We start from the raw sequence: 4373 nt of genomic DNA, 5'->3' as shown, positions 1-4373 counted from the left end.
AGCCTGGACGAGGGCAAATAGAAAGCAGGTGACATGGAAAACACAGTGAGAGTGAGCTGCACATGAGGGGCAGACTGGATGAAAATGAGGACGGGTGAGGGTGCAGGTAAAGGTGCAGGTGAGGATGAAGGTGAGAAGGTAGAGCAGGACTGTGGGTTTATGGTGCTGGGGAAGACATAGGAAAAGATGCAGGAGAATGTGCAGGTAAGAAGTCAGGTAAAAGGGCCGGCCCGTGGTTCACTCGGGAAAGTGCGGTGCTGGTGACACCAAGGCCACGGGTTCAGATCCCTATATAGGGATGGCCGGTTAGCTCACTTGGGATAGTGTGGTGCTGACAACACCAAGTCAGGGGTTGGGATCCCCTTACTAGTCATCTTTAAAAAAACCCTATATAGGGATGGCCGGTTAGCTCACTTGGGATAGCGTGGTGCTGACAACACCAAGTCAGGGGTTGGGATCCCCTTACCGGTCATCTTTAAAAATAAAGAAGTCAGGCAAATATGCAGGTGAGAATGGAGGTGAGGATGCTGGTAAGAACACACAAAAAGAGATCCAGAGAAGGATGCAGGTAAAGATGCAGGTGAGGACCCAAATGAGGGTGCAGAGAAAATGCACATGCAGAAGTGGATGCAGGTGGAAAAACAGGTGAGAACACAGGTAAGGATGCTGTCAAAATAAAGATACTGGAAAGCTTACAGATAAAGATGTGGGTGGGGTACAGGTGAGAATGCAAAAAATGCAGGTAGATACAGTTGACGGTACAGATGAGAAAGCAGGTGAAGATTCAGATAGAATATTGGGAAGAATCCAGGTGAGAATGTAGGTAAGCAAGAACCGTGTGCGAGAACTCAGGTGAAGGGGCAGTGAGCTGCAGGTGAGGATGCAGGTGAAGGATGCAAGTGAGAATTCAGGTAAGGAGGGAGCTGTGATGCGGGGGAGATGCAGGTGCACTGCAGGCCAGGTGCAGGTGAGGCAGGCACATGCTCTGTGGGTGAGGTAGCCAGCACACTCTCAGGTGAACTACAGGAGGGAATAAAATGAGAACAGGTGAGGTTTCAGGTAGAATGGAACTCAGCTGCAGGTGAGGCAACTGGGGATCACAGTTGCCTCTTTCCCTCTCTCAGAGAACTCCAGACTTTGAGACAGTGAAATATAACTGAAACTTTATTGAGGGGTGGGGGGTGGAAGGACAGTGCATGGGGTAGGTCGTCAATTGGGGCAACCAAAGACGACCATGCTCTCCGTGAAGTCGCCGATGTCCTGGCACTGTTTCTCGTTATCCTCGTCTTGGCATTCTTCTGCCTCAGGCCAATGCTCCACCCAGGTGTCCTTCCCGATGATATACTTGATGCTGGGGGAGGAGGGGCGACAGGACAAGTCAGAAGGGGGAGGGGAAAGGGCGGGTGGGACGGTGCCATGCAGGCACAGAGCGAGCACTCACTTGGGTTTCTCTCCCCAGAGGTCGGAGGAGACGCCCCACATGAGGTAGTGTTTCCCCTCATTCAGCTTCAGGGCATCTCTGCACTTGATGTGGCTGATAAACGTGCGAGTTTGTCCAACCTGCACCTCATCAGAGCCTGGAGTGGAGAGAAACAGGGAAGCTGAGCAATGGGGTTGGGAGGAGGCGAGAAGGAAACAGGGTGGAAAGACAGCCTGAGGCTGACCTGATTTGATGATCTGCTCAATGAGCATTGTGTACTCGTCAAAGTCATCCAACAGCACCGTCTTTTGCAGTGTGGTCTTGTACACTACAGGAGAGGGGAGAGATGGACAGTGTGCGTCATGGGCAGGTTGACCATGGGGGGCACCCTCGAGCAAGTACATCCAGGTAGAGTGCACCGGTTGCTCCCCACAAGCAGAGAAGTGCGGGATCACTGCCAGTCACGCTACTGTCCACCCTCCCCTCAGTAACACACACAACCACATGTGGTCACACAATCACCATCCCACACACAGTCATACTCAGAGGCATGCACACAATTACGGCCACTCACAAGTACAGCCTTATATCCAACAACAGCTACTCGTGTACAGCCATCCACAATCACAGTGTCATACAACCGTGACTACACCTCCCAGTCACACACACAACCATACACACAATGAGTGTCACTCGCAACTACAGCTACTCACATTCGCTGTCATCCACAGCCACAGTCTCATATAACTGGGGTTACTGACAGTCTCATGCAACCAAGGCTACACACGACTACAACCTCACAGCCACACACACAACCGTGAACACAACTAGAGCCACTCACAAGTACAGTCATATACACAACAACAACTACTCGTATCCACTGTCAGCCACAACTGCAGTCTCATATAACTGGGGTTACCTACAATCAGTCTCATACAACCAAGGCTACACACGACTACAACCTCACAGCCACACACACAACCGTGAACACAACTAGAGCCACTCACAAGTACAGTCATATACACAACAACAACTACTCGTATCCACTGTCAGCCACAACTGCAGTCTCATATAACTGGGGTTACCTACAATCAGTCTCATACAACCAAGGCTACACACAACTACAACCTCACAGCCACACAAACATGAACAGAATGAGAGCCACTCACAAGTACAGTCATACACACAACTTCATCTATGCACATTTACTGTCATCCACAACCACAGTCTCACATAAGCAGGGTTACTCACACAACCAAGGCTACTCATAACTACACAACCGTGAACACAAGTAGAGCCACTCACAAGTACAGTCATATACACAACAACAACTACTCGTATCCACTGTCAGCCACAACTGCAGTCTCATATAACTGGGGTTACCTACAATCAGTCTCATACAACCAAGGCTACACACAACTACAACCTCACAGCCACACAAACATGAACAGAATGAGAGCCACTCACAAGTACAGTCATACACACAACTTCATCTATGCACATTTACTGTCATCCACAACCACAGTCTCACATAAGCAGGGTTACTCACACAAACAAGGCTACTCATAACTACAACCTCACAGCCACACACACAACCATGAACGGAACTAGAGCCATTCTCAAATATACTCATATGCACAACAAGAGCTATTCATACCCACTGACATTCACAACCACAGTCTCACACAATTATGGTTACAGGCAAGTACAGTCTCACAACTGCACACAGCCATAGCCACATACACAATCACACACACACCCATGCACACAATTCGAGCTACCCACAACTACAGCCATATACACCGCTACAGCTACTATTGACAGTCACCCACAACACAGCCTCACACGTCATGCACAACCATAGCNGCTACAGCTACTATTGACAGTCACCCACAACACAGCCTCACACGTCATGCACAACCATAGCCACTCACAACCCAACGCCTCACACACAGTTACACTCAACCATGCACACAATTACAGCCACCCACAACTATAGCCATATACACAATGACAAATACTAACATTCACAGTCATCTGTAACCACAGCCTCACACAACCATGGCTATGCAGAAGTACAGACTCACAGTTGCACAAACACCCATACCCACAACCACACCCATTCACAACCACCTGAGGCTGGCCGGTCGTTAGAGAACAGCTTTGTAACATCAAGGTCAAGGGTCCAGATTCCTGTACTGGCCAGCTGCCCAAAATACCAACAACAAGAACATTCACAACCACCTGTTTTTCACACACTCATAACCACGGTTCCCCACACAATCACAGCACTTCTCAACACTTTCTCACACCTATACACAACATACCCACCCCACAGCTTGAGGCAGTCACACACAGCTATGGCCACTCACAGCCTGTTGCACACACAGCCACAACCACACCTACCACCACACAATCTGACACACACACAAACCCAGCCACGCACACTATCACTCGCACACAGCCACACGTGCATGTGCCCACTCACCATAGTCCACTCCCGGCTCACAGGCCTTCTCCAGCCGGTACTCCGCAGTGATCTTTTCATCCAGGTGCTGCATGAAGCAGTTCTCTGTAGGGTGGAAGTGGAGACATGGTCTAAGTCCCACTTCTTATCCAGGACCCACTGTCCATGGGTGTGGCCAGCCCGGGGTCCATGGGGATAGTGGATCCAGGGGGGTGTGGGTCCCTCAGGCCACCCTTTCTTGGCTCTGGAGCACCCACCCTCAGAACAGCGGCACATATCCTTGTGGCAGAGCTTGGTCAGCATTCCTTTATCCTTCTCTGGGTGGTAGAACATGGTGCAGGTTTCCTCTGTGAGCAGAGGGGATGGGGAAGGGGTCAGAGGGCCAGGGCCTCCATCCCAGAGACCATGCCTTGGAAGCTCAGATTTCCAACTCTCGGTCCCTCAGACCTGGAAATGCTAGGTCCTCCACCCTCAGATCCCTGGTAC

General features: G+C 50.4%; 1 protein-coding gene across 1 annotated transcript in view; it reads right to left on the bottom strand.

Annotated features, from left to right (window-relative positions):
• Positions 1-1141: 1141 nt before the first annotated feature.
• The window catches only part of C3 (complement component 3), a 39880-nt gene continuing 36648 nt past the window's right edge, over positions 1142-4373 (bottom strand). Inside the window, exons 36-40 of the mRNA XM_008583682.1 lie at positions 4145-4234; positions 3909-3992; positions 1665-1748; positions 1442-1577; positions 1142-1351 (exon numbers count right to left, since the gene is read on the bottom strand). Coding sequence (XP_008581904.1) covers positions 1210-1351; positions 1442-1577; positions 1665-1748; positions 3909-3992; positions 4145-4234 — 536 coding nt within the window. The 3' untranslated portion in view covers positions 1142-1209. The remainder of the gene's footprint in view (positions 1352-1441; positions 1578-1664; positions 1749-3908; positions 3993-4144; positions 4235-4373) is intronic.

The sequence above is a fragment of the Galeopterus variegatus genome, unplaced genomic scaffold, assembly GCF_000696425.1.
Source record: "Galeopterus variegatus unplaced genomic scaffold, G_variegatus-3.0.2 Scaffold2993, whole genome shotgun sequence".
NCBI lineage: Eukaryota > Metazoa > Chordata > Mammalia > Dermoptera > Cynocephalidae > Galeopterus > Galeopterus variegatus.
This window is presented reverse-complemented; position numbering and strand designations above follow the sequence as displayed.